General features: G+C 36.6%; 2 protein-coding genes across 2 annotated transcripts; one reads left to right on the top strand and one right to left on the bottom strand.

Annotated features, from left to right (window-relative positions):
- The first annotated feature begins 2,949 nt into the window (after window positions 1-2,949).
- Window positions 2,950-4,544, top strand: LOC142624806 (uncharacterized). Its single transcript, XM_075798557.1, has 3 exons — window positions 2,950-3,279; window positions 3,613-3,987; window positions 4,035-4,544. Exons 1-3 carry the CDS (start codon window positions 2,950-2,952, stop codon window positions 4,542-4,544), a joined length of 1,215 nt encoding a protein of 404 aa, XP_075654672.1.
- Window positions 4,545-8,191: 3,647 nt separating this feature from the next.
- Window positions 8,192-9,211, bottom strand: LOC142624807 (uncharacterized). Its single transcript, XM_075798558.1, has 2 exons — window positions 8,577-9,211; window positions 8,192-8,483 (listed from the first exon to the last, which is right to left on the bottom strand). The coding sequence occupies exons 1-2, from the start codon at window positions 9,209-9,211 to the stop codon at window positions 8,192-8,194; spliced, it is 927 nt and encodes a 308-aa protein (XP_075654673.1).
- Window positions 9,212-19,324: the final 10,113 nt, after the last annotated feature.

The following is a 19,324-nucleotide window of genomic DNA, read 5'->3' on the forward strand; positions in this document are numbered from 1 at the left end:
CCGAAAATTTTCAAAGCATGCAATGGGAGAAAGCAACTAATCAAGGGGCGAACCTGTTTTCAAATTCGAACTGGCACTAAATCAGTCTCAAAAGAAGCAAATGCTAAGCCCAGCCCAACCCGATACAACTCAAGGCCCAATGGCCATGGCATACGACCGAATTAAGGGTTGGACCGCTGATAAGTTAGGCCCAAAGAGTGGGCATTGGAAGCACTTGGCAAGGGAAGGAAAAGGAGAAAAAGGCAAGGAGGGTGCTGGCCCCACCAAATAGAAACGTTGGGGTCCAACTCCATTTCAAGAGCTAGACCCAAATGTGGTAAATCAGAAAAGAAGAAAAGAGAAGATATAGAGCAAACCTAGCTCCGAGGATGAGAAACAGATGGATGGCGATGAGGCGGTGGCTGCAACGCAGCACTGCCGAGCCCAATGAGTATTGTCTCCTAAAACTGCAGGGGTTTGGAGTCGACCCTGGTGGTTCGTATACTCACCGATGAGGTAAGAACCCGAGATCCATTGCTAGTTTTTCTTGTAGAAACTAAAGCCAACGCAGGTTGGATTAAGGGCATTTAGGCGAAGCTCAACTTCACACAAGGTATTGTGGTACCAAGCGATGGGAGAAGCCGCAGCCTCACATTGCTATACAAGGAAGGCACATATGTTACTTTTAAAAGCTACTTGAACATGCATATAGACATGGTTGTCCGTGAAAGCTCGGTGTCAATTCCTTGGAGGGCAACGGGCTTTTATGGCCAAACCAAGACTGAGAAGTGCTATATATCCTGGCAACTGTTGGATACGTTGAATGCCCAATGCGATATGCTGTGGATCGTATTCGGCGATTTCAACGAGATTGTCCATCCTAGTGAAAAATCAGGTGGGTAGGTAAGAGATGTGAAGCAAATGGAAGGGTTCAGAAATTGTTTGGGCCGATGTGGGTTAATGGGTATGGGCTTTGTGGGGCAGTGATTCACATGGTAGTAATGGGCGAAGTGGAGATCAAAGAACCAAACTAAGGCTTGACTAGATGGTTGCTAATGAAGAGTGGATGTCTATGTTCCCAGAGGCAAGTGTCTTTCATTGTTCAATGTCGATTTTAGACCACTGTCTTCTGGCTTTGTCTCTCAAACGCAGATAACCAAGAAAGCCGGTGAGGAAGCGTTTTATGTTTAAGGCTATATGGACAAGGGAAGATGGTTGCAGGGACAATATTGAGGTAGCTTGGGATACTTGAGAATAGTGCTATGTATTCCATCTCGAACAAATTGAAGAAGTGTCAAGACCACCTTCAGAGGTGGAATTGGAGGGTGAATAGGAATGTAAACAAAGTCCTTAGGTAGAAACAATCAGAACTCAGTAATTAGAAGTGTCAGAATGCACTAATGAAAAGGCAGAGGTGATTCGGAATCTAAAGGTAGAAATAAACGAGGTTTTATTAAGGGAGGAAATTATGTGGAATCAAAGGTCTAGAGTGCTCTGGATTAAATAGGGAGACCGCAATACAAAATTTTTTCACGCCATGGCCAGCCAAAGGCTGAGGAAGAACAAGATTTTGGGGCTGAACAATTCTGAAGGGGTGTGGCAGGAAGATCAGGGGATAGTTGAAGGCATAATATTGGACTACTTTGAGGCCATTTTTACGTCAGACCATCCAACCAACTTCGAAGCAAGTCTAAGCGCAATCAACAGCCGAGTCTCAACTGCAATGAATGAGGAACTAGTTGCAGAATTCAAGCCTAATGAAACAAGGGCAACACTTAAACAAATGCACCCAACAAAATCACCGGGTCCGAAAGGTATGTCTCCTATTTTTTATCAAACATATTGGGATAGAGTAGGCTCTGATGTTATAAATTGTGTGCTGGATGTGCTTAATGCTGGTGTATTGCCAAGTAGCCTTTATGAGACTTATATACGCCTTATTCCAAAAGTTAAGAACACCCCAAAAAATTACTAAATTCAAGCCGATCAATCTATGCAATGTTATATATAAAATCATATCAAAAGTATTAGTTAACTGCCTGAAAAAAGTCCTGGCAGTAGTCATTGATGAATCATAGAGTGCATTTGTTCCAGAGAGACGTATAACAGATAACGTGCTAGTGGCGTTCGAAACAATGCATAGTATTGATCAAAGGAGGAAAGGAAAGGAAGCCTTCATGGCCATAAAGCTAGACATGAGCAAGGCCTACGATAAGGTGGAATGAGTTTACTTGGAAGCTATGATGAAGAAGATGGAGTTCCATGAGAAGTGGATATCTCTCACGATGATGTCTGTGACAACAGTGACTTACTCTATTCTGATCAATGGGGAACCCAAAGGAAGAATTACTCCCTCAAGGGGACTTCGGCAAGGAGATCCCATTTCTCCATACATATTCCTACTTTGTGCAGAGGGTTTGACTGTCATGTCAAAGGAGGAGGCAGCAGGGTACATAAAAGGAGTGGCAGTGTGTAAGGGTGCTCCTAAAATCTCCAATTTGTTGTTTGCTGACGATAGTATAATTTTCTGTAAAGCCATAGCTGAAGAAGGAAGTAGGGTGCTTAAGGTGTTAGCAGACTATGAAGGTGACTCGGGCCAAAAGCTTAACAAGGAAAAAATTTCTCTCTTTTTTAACAAAAACACGAGGAGAGAAGTCCAAGAATAAGTAAAGAGTCAATTCGGAGCTCAAATTATTAAACACCATGAGAGGTATTTGGGGTTGCCGCCACTAGTTGGGAAGGGAAAAAGGAAAGCTTTTAATCACATAAAAGATCTCGTGGGGAGAAAAATTGCCGGGTGGAAAGGCAAATCGCTCTCTAATGCGGGGAGGGAGATTCTCATCAAAGCGGTGGCCCAAGCTACACCTACCTATATGATGAGTTGCTTCAAGCTTCTGGACTCTTTGTGCAAGGAGCTGAATTCCATGATGAGTAACTTTTGGTGGGGGCAAAAGGAAAAAAGAGAGGAAAATGACATGGATCTCTTGGGAAAAATTGGGCACTCCAAAGAAGGAAGGGGGTATGGGTTTTAGGGACTTAAGGGCCTTCAACCTGGCCCTACTTGTCAAACAAGGGTGGCAGATTCAACAAAATCCTCGTTCTATGGTCCATAGAGTTGTTAAAGCAAAATACTTTGGAGGTAGCTCGTTCAAGGATGCTCAAATGGGCAATAGACCTTCCTATGTGTGGAGAAGCATCATGGCAGCCAAGGAGATTGTTAAACAGGGATCTAGATGGGTCATTGGTAATGGCAAACGAGTGCACATTTGGGAGGATAGAACACTGGTCTCTTTCAAGGTGGTTAGTTCGAGGGGTTCCTCAAACAATGTGGAGTGGGTTTCGGACCTTATTAATATTGACACTAATAGTTAGGACACTGCAAAGGTGAATAATACTTTTCTTCCTTTCGAAGCCCAAGTGATCTTGGGAATTCCTATCAGCCCTCGGCTTCCCATTGATGCCTTGACATGGGCATGGACTCCTAATGGGTGTATCACTGTCAAAAGCACGTACAAAGTAGCCCAGCAAAGTATGCAAAAGACCAAAGGCAGAGCAAATAGAGGAGAATGTTTAGATGGGACAAGTCAAATAGCACTATGGAAATTAATTTAGAATTTGAATTGCCCAAATAAGGTCAAACACTTTATATGGAGGGCTTGTAAGAATATTCTGCCCACAAAATGCAAACTGCGAGCTAGGGGGATTGGGGTCGAAGTCAGTTGTGATTTGTGTGGAGGAGAGGAAAACTCGGGCCATATTCTGTGGAGTTGCAAGGCAGCGAAGGAGGTATGGAGTGCAATGAGACTGAAACTTCCTTCTTCGCCTGACTCTAATCTGGATTTTGTGGATATAGTGTGGGAAATTATGGTGAGATGTCCGATGGTCGATTGGGAGTTATTTGCCATTATAGCTTGGAGCTTGTGGAACAATAGAAATAAGCTTAGACATGGAGGCCAAACCAAACAGTTTGATCAAATAGTTAAGGAGGCAGCAGAGTATGCGAAGGAAGTAAAACAATTCAAGCTAATTCCAACTGACCTCCTCCTGTTGGTAAGCCCCCTTGGACTCCTCCTAGACCAGGCTATTATAAAATTAATGTTGATGGAGTTGTTTTTCATGAATTGAGGGGTTGTGGTGTGCGAGTTGTGATAAGGAATGAAAGGGGTCAGCTGATGGGAGCATTGAGTGGGAAGCTTGATTTACCGCTGGGAACTCTGGAGGCCGAAGCCAAAGCAGCTGAAGTAGGAGTGCAGCTAGCATGGGACCTGGGACTAAAGGATGTTTCCCTTGAATGTGACTCGCAAATAGTGGTCAACGGGTTAAAAGGAAGGGACACATGCCATAATTCCATTCAAAAACTGGTTGAAGGAATCCATGAAGGTCTAAGGCAGTTTAAATCATGGGAGGTAGGCCATGCCTGCAGAAACAGCAATGTTGCAGCCCATCTATTGGCAAAATATGCCAAGGGGTTAAATGAATGTATTATATGGGTGGAAGACATTCCCCCAATTATCTTGAACCAAGTTCATAAAGATGTATCCAACTTGATTTCCGATTCTGATTAATGAAAGTTTGCGTATGTTGTTTATCAAAAAAAAAGATAGTGTCCTCTTTGTTTGGTTTATTAAGCAGAAGGCTACCTAATTTTTTATGCATAAAAACCAATATATGAATCCCCTACCCCGGTTTTAAGTAATTAATTTCACCATTAAGTTGAGTTTGTGATGAGCATAGATTGGATCACAACAAAACAATGAGCCGAAGTGATAAGTACAAGATAATAACACACGACATGGGTGGGTGTTAGGCACGAGATCACAATGATTAATGTGATCCAAGAGACAAAGAGGGAGTATTGACTTATTTGGTTTATTAAGGAGAAGGCTACCTAATTTATTTTATATATGAAAACCAATGTTTGAACCCCCTTCTCCACTTTTAAGTTTAATTTATATATATATATATATATATATATATATATATATATATATATGTATGTATGTATGTATGTGGGTGCGCGTGCGCACACGTGTGTCCGTGGTTAGGTTCAAGTTATACCTTGTATAACTTTAAGGAATATTACACTACTCAATTTTTTTTTATTGTATGCGAATTTTGACAAATCTATCGTTAGATTATCTTAAGGCAATGGTTAATAATCTAAGAAAGTTTTTATGGGAAAAGAAAAAAAAACAATTAATGCTTGGATAGTTTTTTCCATTTCCCATAAAAGTGATGTCAAAATTTTCATAAAATGGATTTTTAACCATTGCCCTAAGGGCACCCGTTGGCATGACCCTACATTATTTTTGTATATTCTCTTTTTTTGCAAAATTTCAAGACAATCAAATATAAATAATTAGGTCATTGATCAAAAATTTAAAGAGCAAGTTTTTGTTGTTTAAAATCATGTATAAAAGATGAGTTTATGGATCAAATAGTAAATAATATCTAATTAATTAGAAATTTGGCAAATATGTTAAGAATATAGAGAACATATAATCCAATAGTTAGATTTTTAAATTATTTATCTAATAAAAGGTTATTGGGATGTGTAATAGCTTTTATATATATATGGCTCATTGTGGCATTTCAACCCAAAAGGGGAAGACATTGCAAAGTACTAGCTAGCTAGCTAGGTATATGCATGTTTTTATTTTATTTTTCAAATGTGAATTTTTTTTTCCTAAATTTGCTGATGTAGCCTTTCTAGTAGCAATTATAAATTTATTATTATTCTAGTCACCTATACACCAGCATTACAATTTGTTAGCCACGTAATAGTTTTTCATCATTGATTTGATGGCATCAAGGACTAAATGACAACAAGTCTAATAAGTCAATTTTTTTTATATAGTTTCAACTTATGACGTTCGCTTATGGTAATTGTATTCTTTATCATCAGACTAAAACACTAAAAGATTTTTGTTATAGACAGGAATTAAACTTCAAATCTCTTATTCAACCGTCAGATACTTTACCAAATATTGTGAAATTAGATGACCAAAATGAAAGTAGGCCCAAAATATAAGGACCAAAAAAATATTTCTGTCAAACAAAAGATATAAAAATGTGTTTTTCATTCTTTCTCCTACCTCCAAGACGTTCCACAATACTGGGCCAATAAAAATTAAACTCTCTTAAAATCCCCTAAAATTTTCACCACAAGAAAAAAATTTTATGAATATTTTGATTAAGTAAATTAGTCATTATCAAGTATAAAAGAGATGTTAATAAAATCTAAATACTAAAACTTTTTTTTTTGAGGAGGTAAATACTAAAACTTAATTAGTAATTTTGCATCTCAATATTATATATATATATATATAATATTATTTAATTATTAAAAATTCGACTTGAAGTCTTCCCCTTAAAACTTATAAATGCATTCCACCTATCTTACCTATAATATGTTATGTTGAGCGAAGAAATTTTTTTAGTTTTTAGTTTTTATTTTTATAATTGACAGTTGAAGTTGAAAAATTAAGCTTTAAATGTTTGTGTTAGAATTTTTTTTAATGTTGACCCAGTGTATCTACAAAGTACAAATTAGCTAAGAAGTTTCTTTAATTTTCTCTTTACATGGATAGCAGCACCGATACAGCCATAAAAACGTTTACTACCAACACGAAGATATACAGCTTCTTCCTAGCTTTTGTCTAATAAAATAAATAAATAAATTGGCAAACATGTATGCAAATACAACTAGAGAGAAAAAAAAAAAAAAAAAGGTACATATTAAAAAAATAATAGACATTGAAAGCAACTACGAGTTGATAACGATACTATACCATTGTGAATTTTAGTGGTGACTGGTGACTGGCACTTCCCCATTTGGATGGTCACTTCGGTCTCCTCAGAGAATCTATATGAATCTCAAAATAATTTTAATAACACACTCAATTCGGCGCTAAATTTCACAATATATTGATTTTTGTGACCATAATTGATTGGTATTTTTTGTCCACTATTTTTTAAATGGATAATGGATTCATTTTTTTTTTGTCAATTACTCACCATGGTCAATTGTTCACGATCGGACAAATCAACAAATTATAAAATTGAGTGCGAAAATGTATCCCTAAAATTATTGTTATTATTATTTTTTTCTACGTAAAAAAGCTTAATGGACACAAAGGGCTCTTGAGTTCATTATCATAATCATGATGCGGTGGGATAGTCCACGAGCAAATAAAGCGTGGAATCAATCAGCCCCTCTTTTCCCTCCCACTAATTTTTTTTTTTTTTTTAGAAAAATTGTAGTACCTTTTTATAAAAAAAAAATAATAATGGTACCTACTTTTCTAATCCTATTGGCACCTCCCATGCACAAAGTGCTTGGAGTCTAGGAGGGAAAGGGTTCGAGTTACGGGATTAGCAGCATGTTGTAATTATTTCTCAAAAAAATCATATTTTATTATGATTTCCACTTCCTGACTTTAATGCCCTTACTTTTTCAAATTACTACAAATATGCGTTTTTTTTTTTTTTGGAAATTTGTTTTAATACAAAATAAAAATTTTATTTTAGTCTAATATAAGTATATATGTATGAAAAACTCTTTCCTGGAGATTTGAACCTCGGCATTACGCCAAAAAATTAAAATTTCTGAAATAAAATTCCTAAATTTGCTTACTTTTTTAATTGCTATTTTATTTTATGAAATACTTTTAATTCCTATTGGCATGTTACACAGCAACCACTTCATATTATAAAAAAATCTTCAGAATTCTATTCATCCATTTTAAAATTAGTAAATTTAATTTTTTTCATGTTACCAATATTAAACAAACTTAATTAATAATATATCTGAATTATTAATATTGATATAGAAAATTTTAATTCATTAATTTTAAATAACATAAATAGAATTTTAAGAACTCTATAATGGATTTATTTTAAAAAATCTATAGGAGCTTAATTTGCATGAGGTTCAAAAAATATTGGATGATGGTTTTGTATGCATCACACTACTTTGAGAGTTACTTACACTTATTTTGTTCAATTCTTTAATTACTTTGCCAAAATTAAAAATAAAAAAAATTAAAAAAAATCACCTGATCAAGTACTATAAATATGTAACATTAGATGTGTTTTTTCAATAGTAAAACATTGTATACACTTCTTTTTTCTTTTATACCAAAAAGAAAAATACAAAATTTATCAAGGTTACAAAAAAAGTTGGATCAACCCAACTTTGGTAAATTGGCATTCAGGTTGCCAATTTTGCAACAGCATAAACAAAATCAAGAACAAACTTGGGGACAACTAGCAAATTACAAAATAGTCCATTTTGATACAAAAACTCCAGATCAGCAATCAAGGATCTCTCCTGCCAAGCTGGATTCTTAGACTTGTTTAAAAGTTGGACTAGATTCTTGTTGTTGGTCAAAAAAAGAATCCTTTGAAGTCCGTAGTTTTTGGCTATGATGACTGCTTCCATCAAGGCATCCTGTACAGTCCCATTTGTTGAACTTGCTTTGCTGCTAGCTACACCATAAAACCTGATAACTCCCTGAAGATCCTTAGCTTCATAAGCCTAAGCACTTCTATTAAACCCTGATTTTCTAACCCCTACAACCTTGATTAGCAGCTACCAGTTTCCTGCAACTGTGTTGGGTTCAATATTTGCTCTGCTGCATTTGTTGTGTGATCCAAGATGGTTGGAGAAAGCTTCTTTGTACTTACAATACAAAGTTTGAACTTTTAGGACTACTTCCATAGGATTTGGTTGTTTTTCCTCATGAACCACCATATTCCTTTGAGTCCATATGGTCCACAATGTGATAAATATGTTCTGCATGTACTCCATAAAAACCTCTTCATGAGAAACAATCAACTCCCTTAACCATTGCTGCACAGAGATGCCTATAAGGTCAGAAGTGTGTACAGCCAATAGTAAACCATGCCAACAAGCTCTAGCAAAAGGGCATAGCAGAAACAGATGGGATGTGGATTCCTCTTCACAATTGCATAGAGGGCATAGACCATTGTCAGTGATTCCCCTATTTTTTAAAAGCTGCATGGTTGGTTGTCTGTCATGCATAAGCTTCCATACAAAGTTACAAATATTTTGTGGTGTTTTTATCTTCCATGTCAGCTTCCAAATTCTGTTTTCAGCATGAGACTGCCTGTGGTGTTCAGCAGAAGGTGCCAGGTGGTCCTCAAGAAGAATTCTATAAGCTGTTTTAACCTCAAAATCTCCACTATTTGAAATTTTGAATACTTCCATAACAACTTATCACAAACAGAATTGGTCTTGGGCAGGGGGATTTGCAGGATCTCATCACAAAGAGGAAAATGATATGTAGCCCGATCACAAAGAGGAAAAGGATATGTAGCCCTTACTAAATCAGCTCTCTAAGTCTAGGTCTCTTGATTTATAAGGTCAGCTACTGTACCAGAGGTCAGATTGGGATTATTTAAATGATGAGGCTGACTCTTGAACTAATCTTAATGCCTAAGAGGGATATTGTTTCCATTGCCAACCCACCATCTCCCTTCCTTAAGCTTGGGGTTATCAAACTTGATTATACTTCTCCAAACACATGAATGGTGTGGTTTAGGAGAACAATTCTGAATGGATCCCCTAGGAAAATATTTTGCCTTAAAAGTTCTTGCAACTAAAGAATTTGGGTTTTGACTTATTCTCTAATACTTTTTGGCCAACATAGCTTGGTTCATTAGATTGAACTTTTTGAGTCCTAACCCTTCCCAAGACTTAGGCCAGCAAATCTTGTTCCAATTAAGCAAATGCAGTTTCCTAAGCCCATGAGCATCACCCCACCAAAAAGCATTGGCTATAGAATCCATCTTCTTACAAATTGTTTCAGGAACTTTGAAAAAGGGAGGGTTTGAAGGACAGAAGCTATAAGAGTGGTCCTCCCAGCTTGAGATAGGAGGTTTGTTTTCCACCCTTGTAGCTTGGATTGAAACTTATCCACCAGAAATTGAAAATCTGCCACTATTAATTCTTCTTTTCTTTCTTTCTTCAGCCACATGAGCATAACAAACTTGAGCCTAGGTCAAGACTTTGTTGTTTTTTTGGTTATGGCGAAACTCAAAAGGGGTATCGGTGTTATGATCCTATTTCTCATCGTCTTCGTGTCTCCCGCAATGTTGTCTTTTGGGAACATCGCCTCTTTGTCGAGCTCTCTCACTTCCGTACTTCTTTATCTTCCTCTTCTGTCTTAGATCTATTTCCAGATGAGACGCAAATTCCTTCTGTAGCTGCTCCTGACCCTCCTATAGCTGATCCTGATCCTCTTGTAGCTGCTCCTGATTCTCCTATTAACTTATCTGTCCAACTACCAGAAATCCTTGATCCCTTTCCCAGTTCCCCTTTTAATGAACAGGTCGAAGACGAGCTACCCAACCTTGATCCTGGTTCCCCTGCTCCTGCTCCGACTGAAGATCATGTACAAGACATTCCACCTCGTCACTCAACTCGGGTAAGGTCTATTCCTGCACATTTACTTGACTATCATTGTTACACTGCCCTTGCTACATTGCACGAGCCTCACACCTATCGTGAGGCTTCCACTGACCCTTTATGGCAGATTGCAATGAAAGAGGAACTTGATGCATTATCTAAAAACCATACTTGAGACTTGGTCACTCTCCCCCCTAGGAAATCTGTGGTTGGTTGTAAGTGGATCTACAAGATTAAGACTCGCTCTGATGGGTCCATTGAGCGCTACAAAGCTCGTCTTGTTGCAAAAGGTTTTACACAGGAGTATGGGATTGATTATGAAGAGACCTTTGCTCCGGTTGCTCGTATCTCATCTGTTCGTGCCCTCTTAGCTGTTCTTCTTTGCCGGTAAATGGGATCTTTTCTAGATGGATGTCAAAAATGCATTCCTTAATGGGGATTTGAGTGAAGAAGTTTATATGCAACCTCCTCCTGGTCTCTCTGTTGAATCAAACAAGGTTTGTCACCTTCGACGTGCACTTTATGGCCTTAAACAAGCTCCACGTGCTTGGTTTGCCAAGTTCAGCTCTACCATCTCTCGTTTGGGTTACATGGCCAGTCATTATGATTCTGCCTTATTTCTTCGTCGCACTGACAAATGCACTATTTTACTTCTCTTGTATGTGGATGATATGATCATAACTGGTAATGACCTCAGTGGCATTCAAGAACTCAAAGATTTTCTCAGCCAGCAGTTTGAGATGAAAGATCTTGGACATCTCAGCTACTTCTTGGGTCTTGAAATCACTCATTCTACAGATGGACTTTACATTACTCAAGCCAAGTATGCCTCTGAACTCTTGTCTAGAGCTGGACTCACTGATAGCAAGACTGTTGACACTCCAGTCGAGCTTAATGCGCATCTGACTCCCTCAGGGGGAAACCATTGTCTAATCCCTCTCTTTACAGACGCTTAGTTGGCAGCCTAGTTTATCTCACATCGTTACTCGTCCAGACATTTCCTATGTTGTTCACCGTGTGAGCCAATATCCGTCCGCTCCACGATCGACTCACTATGCCGCCGTTCGCGCATTCTTCGGTACCTAAAGGGCACTCTCTTCCATGGTCTTTTCTACTCTGCTCGGTCTCCTCTTGTTCTCTATGCATTTTCTGATGCTGATTGGCAGGAGATCCCACACTGATCGCAGTCCACCACTGGTTATTGCTTTCTTCTTGGTTCTTCTCTGATTTCTTGGCGAAGCAAGAAACAAACTCATGTGGCCCGTTCTAGTACTGAAGCAGAATATCGTGCCCTTGCTGATACCACATCTGAGCTTCTTTGGCTACGATGGCTTCTCAAAGACTTAGGTGTGTCGACATCCTCTGCTACTCCTCTTTATTGTGACAACAAAAGTGCCATTCATATTGCTCACAATGATGTCTTTCATGAACGGACTAAACACATCGAGATCGATTGTCATTTTATCCGTTATCATCTTGTCCATGGTGCTCTCAAGCTAATCTCAGTCTCCTCTACAGATCAACTTGCAGATATCTTCACCAAGCCACATCCTAAGAGACGCTTTCGTACTTTGGTTGACAACCTCAAGTTGGTCTCACATCCACCTTGAGTTTGAGGGGGGCTGTTAACATATATAGTGTTGTGGGCTTTAGGCCCAACTAGTTTACTTGTTTAGCACTCTTACTTGTATAGCACTCTTACTTGTACTACACTCATATTTACTTGTACTGCACTCATATGCCTCCTATATAAAGGCACTCATGTATATTCTTTCAGTGATAAATACAATACTATTCCATTCAGTATTTCTAACACTGACATTTGAAATCTTACGTTCTTCTCATTTCTCAGGTAAGGTTGTGGTTGAACTTTCAAAAGTTGAACTTATCCAAGCTGCAGTGATATTACATCCGGCATGGGTAACAGTGGATGATATCAAGGGTATGGATTTGAATGGATCCCATTGTATAACTTTTTCAAGAGCTTTATATTAGTCTCGCTAGATTGTTAGTTTGCAATTTCAGAATGTAACAGTGTCTTTTGAAGGACTCTCAAGAAAAAGCTTCCAGCTCTTATTACACCTTAGCAATTAAAATATTGGAAGTAATTAGTAATCACAAGTACCTGACTTTATAAGTTTGCTTCTTTCCTTTTTCTTGAGGTCAAAGGATATTTTTTGCTATTAGCATGCAGGTTTACAATGATTTAATTCTGTCATAACTTTGAATTTTCCCTGGTTGTTGTAAAATGTAAATCAATTCTTGTTCCAATATTTTTTTTTTCTACAATCAAGTTGCTTGCAGAGCAGGACTTGCGAAATTTATTTATTTTCTAGTAAGAGTACAAGTACAAGGAAGAAAAAAAATAACAATTTTGTGTCATAGTTAACTGGTATTTGGGGATTGATTTCAGGTGTTAAGGTTCCCATTGCAGTACTAGGAGCTGAAATTGACAATATTGCTCCACCCGAACTCTTGAAACAATATGATGAGGCCTTAACTTCTCAATCTAAGGTAGGAAGATCAAATCCTTGTCCAGTTTTATATGCTTCTTTACAGTGCTTAGCTGTTACATTATTTTATATACCTCAACCTTTTCTGGTTATGATTTTTTCTTCTTCTTAGATAATAAGTAATGACATTCTGGTAATAATGCTGGTTCATCATTCTTCTATTGAGGGTTGACTAGCTGCATTTAATTTTTTACGTATTGGAATATTTGGAACATAACCATGATCCTTTTAGCATTTGTTTCATCTCAGAGTATTTATCTTGGTTTTCTAGATGAAAGAATGAATGGAAACAGAGTGTACACCCTCACTAGTCTTGTGTTATGTGGCCAGGCGCTTGCTGAAGCATGCTCATGCCATATCTCTAGATTCCTCCTGTATTGGGATAGGATTTTTGGCTTGATAAATTACAATTTTTGGCAAGCTAAAGCTGCACTTAAATGCTTGATTACGTCGTTCTTCTACGTAACAAAAACTTTGAGGTGTGTTACTTGTTGACACTGCCAATTTTCAAAACATGAAATTGGTTACATGAATCTTTTTCCCCATCCTCTGTTATATCATGACTTCTTCTTTGGCCTTTTCTTGGCATTTTGGCTACTAATGTTAACCACGGCATCTTTGAGCTGGGCTTTTGACGTAAACATATAGGTTGGGGCTGGGGTAAGTGTGTCAAATCTTTTCAAAGAAACAAATAAATTTTCATCATGGTGATTCATCATCTTTTCCTTGAAACACCTTTAACTTAGGTCAATCTTTTCTTACTAGGGCTATAGTTTTCTCAGCAATCAACAATCAATCCATATTGGTGTAACTTTTTCCCATGTTCTCCCAATTTTTGCAGTTGATGATGGATCTTTGGCTTTGGTTTTGATGATGTGATAATAGAATATTTGGTTTTGGCTAACTAGGATCCGTTTGAATACAGTTGAAAACTGTAAAAATACTGTAACAAAATAATTTTTAAATGTGCGAATAATATCGTAGGACCTATTTTTAATAAAAAATTGCTGAAAAGTGCGCGCACAATACATGAATAATGCACTCACAGTACGTGCACAGTACGCGCACGGTGCACGCACAGTACGCGTAGGGTCGACCCAACAAAATTTGGGGCCTAAGGCGAAAATTTTATATGAGGCCTTTTTATATGTAAACATTAATTAAATAAATATATATAATACAAATTAAATTAAGACTAATTTGATGTAAATACAAAAATTGATGAATAATAATAATTAAACTAAGGTTAATTTCATACAGAGGATTGAATATCATAGTTGAATCATAAATTTAAACAAAAAGAACTATAAAAAATATTATTTTTTTTAAAAAGAAACTTACTATAACTTGGATATATAACTATGCATAGTTAAGTACAGTTGTAACCTAAATTTTAATTTATATATTCTTTTTAAGAGAAAGAGATAGATAAATATTATTTGGTGCGTGACTTTGTAGGATATTAGTTTACAAAAATTAAGATCTCAAACTATTAGAGGAGATTAGTCATCATTGATGTTCTATCCCATTTGCAGCATTTTTTTTGAAACATTTTAGGGTTTCAATTGGTTTTAATTTCTATTGGTCTCTTATTTTGGAAGCCTTGTTAGAAATGAACAATTGGTTTTAAAAATGTTCATAATCTAATGTGATAATGACTGTAATTGATAAAACTCAACAACTTAATTTATTTGTGTTTGAATTAATTTTTTATGTGATTGGTGACATGTTAGTTAAATTTAAGCTTAAACCTATAGTAAAATTTGTGGTATCTTTAACATCACTTTTTAAAAAGTACTAATTATTTAAAAAATGTTATATTTTTATAAAATTTTGGGCATTTACAAATGGAAATGGGGCCTTTTTTTAGTAGAGAATTTTTTTTTTTTTTTGGTCGTGGGGCCTTAGGCCTAGGCCTTGAGCCGGCACTGAGTACGCGCATAGTGTGTTATCCCCTGAAAGTCTGAAACGCGCAAAGAAGAAAAAAGAAGAAGGAAAGCGCTCATTTTAAACAACAAACAGATATTCATCATGGTGATCTGCCTTTTCCTTTAAATACCTTTTAACTAACTTTGGCCAATCTTCCATATTGAGGCTATAGTTTGTTCGTGCAATCAATCTATTTTGGTGTTACATTCTCTAATGTTTTCCTAGTTTTTCCATTTGATAGCAATCAAATAATGTTTGATTCTTTTCAGGTGGATTTCTATGTTAAGATATTTCCAAAAGTCATACATGGGTGGACAACAAGGTACGAGGATGAAGATGAAGTAGCTGTTAACTCTGCTGAGGAGGCTCATCAGAACCTGTTGGACTGGTTTGCCAAGTATAGTAAGTGACAATGTCAAATTAGCTACTTGTGTGCTACGCCTGGGTTTTATATTATTATATTAGTTACAGTGTGTACCTAGTCCAATATTGTTCTTTCCAAATGTGTTTGAGAGTAACAAAACTTCAATATGTAATAGTTTGATCAAATCAATTTGTGAATAATTGGTAAAAGTTGCATGCTTTACCTGAAAGCATGGTTGTACTGCTATACTAGTGAGAGCAAAGAGTGTGTGTACTTTGTGTGCGGTGGGTTTCTTTGTATTGCCTCTGAGGCTGTATAAATTGCCAAAGATTCTGCCAAGTCTTGTCTCATCCTTGGAAGGTCTCTTAATGTTTGCTACAGTAGGACATGGCATAAAAGTTTCCCAAATCATAGCTTCTAAGAGGTAGGTCTGTTTGGTAATATTATTCTAGTAACGTTGTTTAAGTGTTATGAAAATATATGTGAATGAAAAAAAAAATGTTGTGAAAACACGTGTTGTATTGTTTAAACAATAAAAACTATTATTTAAACAACACGACCAAATAAACCATAATGTCCCAAATCATGTTTGTGCTAACCTTTCAAATATTGAGATAGGATGAAAATAAAATTCATATATAGCCCCAAAAAAAACAAAACTGGATTCTTATCAAGAATGTAAATAAATGGGCTTTCATATGCATCATGGGCGGTTACGTACAATGTAATTAGATTTAGCTTTGAATCTTCAGCCATTGAAACTACTAAGGAAGCCAACCCAATAAAAAAGGCCCAAATAAACAACAATTCTTGGCCTTAAAAGTTACAACACCGCCATATAAAATGAGGAAAAACCCTAGCATCAACCATATAAGAAAACCAAAAAAACAAAAAGCTAGTAACCCTTTCACAAACAGGTTCTTGAAAATCATGGAAAACTCAAGATTTTTTTCACAAAACATTCCAGAAGACATCGTGCATGACGTACTAAAAAGACTCCCCGTCAAATCTCTACAGCGATTTAAGTCCGTATGCAAATCATGGTGTTCTTTGATTTCAAGCTCTGAGTTTGCCAAAGCACGCTATGACAAAGCCAACGAGCCTAACAACATGACCCTTTGGAGATGCGCCTTCATTGAGCAAAGTGATGAAGAAATAAATTCCGGTGTCTTCTCCATGGAGAAGACACCGGAATTAATGATGGCCATCATAGATTACAATGGCTTCATGCTCGAAGTGAAATCTCTCGACTTTCCTCCAAGTTATGAAAGCATACCCCCTGAGATCTTCGGCTCTTGCAACGATTTCTTAATTGTTTATTGTCGTCCTCATCTTTATCTGTGGAACCCATCTTCTGGTACACATAATATGTTTGTATTATGGAGTAATCATATTGACCCGGATAATATACTCATGAGCGGACTTGGTTATGATTCTTCCTCTGATGATTACAAGGCTGTTTTTGTATCTCATTTAGTAAGTCCACCAGGCTCACCCAACAGTGGTTATAGTTTTGAATCTAAATCTATCTCTCACTACTCTTTCAGGAACAATACTTTGAAAGATATTGATTACAGTGATTTTCCTTACAATTTTTATTTTGACACACAAGGGGTTACTTTGAATGGAGCTCCCCATTGGGTTCTTCGCCGTGAAGAATATGATATGGAAGACTTTTCTAAATCTGTAACCGTAGTGCTGGTTTATTTTGATCCGGCTAAAGAAGACTTTTATGAGCTGCCATTACCATGCATGTTAGATAAGGATTCAAAGTTTGAGCTGGGGGTTTTAGGTGGATGCCTTTCTCTAACATACGATCCCAATGGAAGCCACTTTGAGACTTGGGTAATGAAGAAATATGGGGCGGAAGAATCTTGGGAAAAATTGTTTGTCATTCCCTATTTTGAGGAGCGGTTGAGGCCATTGTGTTTCACCAAAAACGGTGATATTTTAATGGAGGTGAACAGAAAGAAAATAGTTATCTATAATCTTTTAAACAATTCTAAAAGGACTGTGATTTCAAATATAGAGTCAGATGACTTATATTATTCTCGTGGGTTTGAACTTGGTGTATATGTGGAGAGTGTGGCTCTTCCATATGATGAGCAAAGGTTATGAACACAAGATCACAACACAGTGGCAGAAAAGAGAGTAAGTGCAAATACAAGATGAGATTATTGTCAACATTTGCAAAGGTTTAACATATATTGTAGAGGGCAACTCCAACTTTCTACCTCATTTTGGAAATCCAACAAAAGAAGGAAAAACGATGGCAAAATTTAGGTTTTTTCGTTTTTTTTTTTTTTTTTTGGTTTAACAAGTAGAAGATGAAGAGAATATTAATTAATGTTAGTTTTAGCTGGGCTGGCTCAATAATTTTGGGGCCTTAGGTCGTGGGACATTTTTTATATTTAAATATTAATTAAATAATAATGTTTTTATTAAATTTTTTATTTTTATTTAAAATATAATTTTCTTGCTTTTTGAGATGCAAAATTACTAATTAAGTTTTTATATTTAAGTTCCTTTGACATTTCTTTTTTTGAAAATTTTCATATCCAGATAAATATTTTTTAGTAGGCATTTATAATGAGCAAATATTTATAAATAAATAAAACAAAATTTATAATTAAAAATTATAATTTAAGTAAAAATAAAATTTGAAATATAGAGTAATAGAATCTGATTATGGCAACTTTTCTAACACTGTGACCACTTTATACTTTAAAGTCTAAACCTATATAAATAAAAATTAATTTATTATATGGTTCAATTAATAAATTAGTATTGTGGGGAGCAAAAAGACCCTGATGGGAATATGGGCCGTTGGGCCATGCTAAGGAAGGCCGACCTGCTCTTGGGTTTAGAACTTGTCAGTACTACAGGTCGGCCCATACGCCGAGGATCCGAGGATCTAGCCGAGGGTGAATTTCCCTTCGGATGGACACCGGAGAACCCGGGACTTCATGGTAAAGGTTAGGGAATGACACGGTCAAGACCAAAGGTTAAGGGGGGTGAACCCTTGAATGTCCTAGAAGCACCGATATTAGAGAAATACCAAAGATAAAGGCTGCCACCTCCACATTAAAGACCCTGCACCTACCACCCTGGCCGCATTAATGGGGAAGTGACACCTGAACAGTGGAAGGGAAACTTCTGGTTACTATTCAAAGGCACTAAGAAAAGAAATATCTAGGCTAAGGGGGAGTTGGGGCAATACGTGTACAAAGTATCAAAAAGAAGAGTATTTAAGGAGCAACCTAGAACAGAAAAGGGGGACTGACTTTTTTGTAATCCAAAAGGAAAAGAAAAAAGAGGAAGAGATAATATAAGAACAACTCTCGGCTTACGTCCGAGGAGGTTGATTTACAATATTCCTTATTGTTTCCAGGTGTTTGCAATCTTTGGCTTGTCATTTAATCCTCACACACTTCTAACCTGGGTTTCAAGCCCACACTCTACAAATTCATATTGTTTAAGGCTCATTGGGCCTGAGCCCGTAACTGCTCTTGGGGCCAGGTGCAATTGTGCACTTACAAGTATCATTAAAGATTTTCTGGGTTTTAAGTTTTTTGGGTTTTGGGTTTTAAAATGGGTTTGGCTTACCCAGTACTTTTTTAATTAGATATGTCTTTTGTTTTAAATATACAATGGTAAGTGTTAGTAAATTTTAATTTTTACAGTTTATTTAGTTAGTGAATGATGTGTTAGTCTCTCATTAAAACATACAAAAAGAAATTTTTTTTTTAAAACGTACTAAGCCAAACCCTTTTAAAATTGCAAGATTTTTTGGGTTGAAATTCGTGTATTGTGTGTAAGGATACGATTTGCTCCTAAAACCCAAATGAAGAGTCAATGGCCTAAAGAGTCCAAAACAATAAATTTATTAGAGTGTAAGCTTAAAGATGAACTTTTAATGAGTTAAGTGGATGGTAGTCACAGTGGGTTAGTTACTGATGGAAAGAGTAAAATAAACAGTTTTGAGCAAGAAAAGTTCTCATCGGCCAAGTCTAAGGATGGTTGGTTCTTATATATTTCTCTTAAATATATACAACATTATAGTTCTTGAGTCTTTAGTGATTTTTCCTTAGATTTTCTGATGATCCC

Source organism: Castanea sativa, chromosome 2, assembly GCF_040712315.1.
Source record: "Castanea sativa cultivar Marrone di Chiusa Pesio chromosome 2, ASM4071231v1".
NCBI classification, from domain to species: Eukaryota; Viridiplantae; Streptophyta; class Magnoliopsida; order Fagales; family Fagaceae; genus Castanea; species Castanea sativa.